Source organism: Parambassis ranga, chromosome 22 (genome assembly GCF_900634625.1).
Source record: "Parambassis ranga chromosome 22, fParRan2.1, whole genome shotgun sequence".
NCBI classification, from domain to species: Eukaryota; Metazoa; Chordata; class Actinopteri; family Ambassidae; genus Parambassis; species Parambassis ranga.
Window position 1 is genome coordinate 17,565,816 of NC_041042.1, and position 462 is coordinate 17,566,277.

Genomic DNA, 462 nt, shown 5'->3' on the forward strand with positions numbered 1-462 from the left:
ACAGCATGTGGTCACTTCTGATCAATTCACATAAACTAAAGCCATACTGTAATCTGTGTTTATTGTTGTCTCATGGTTTATTTCTTGCATTATTTGAAGCAGATGTATGGAGCTTCAATAAAATAATATTACAAGCATGTAAAAACTATCGTCAGCAAGATGCCGTGTCCAGAATGATCTGGTTTCTGTGGCGCGTTGCCAAGGATATGCTGCGTAATGCTGCTGTTTATGTTTGTGTTTATGTTCTCTGAAATCATTGAATGGCAGGTTAATAGTTGTTCAGTTAACAGATGGGAGGTCAGTGATATCAGTGGGGGGGATCAAGGCCTGACATCTGGCTGCCAGATTTCAGTATCTGTGAATGTGGGAACATGTTCAGGTCAGGATACACTACACAGCAGGGCCTGAAAGCATTTCCCTTAGGAGAATTGTATCAGTGGTATGACAAGCATGCAGTTGTGT

At 41.1% G+C, this 462-nt stretch overlaps 1 protein-coding gene across 1 annotated transcript in view; it reads right to left on the minus strand.

Moving 5' to 3' along the window:
• Nucleotides 1–348: 348 nt before the first annotated feature.
• Nucleotides 349–462, minus strand: part of LOC114427855 (disheveled-associated activator of morphogenesis 2-like) — a 36,534-nt gene continuing 36,420 nt past the window's right edge. Inside the window, exon 19 of the mRNA XM_028396063.1 lies at nucleotides 349–355. Coding sequence (XP_028251864.1) covers nucleotides 349–355 — 7 coding nt within the window. The remainder of the gene's footprint in view (nucleotides 356–462) is intronic.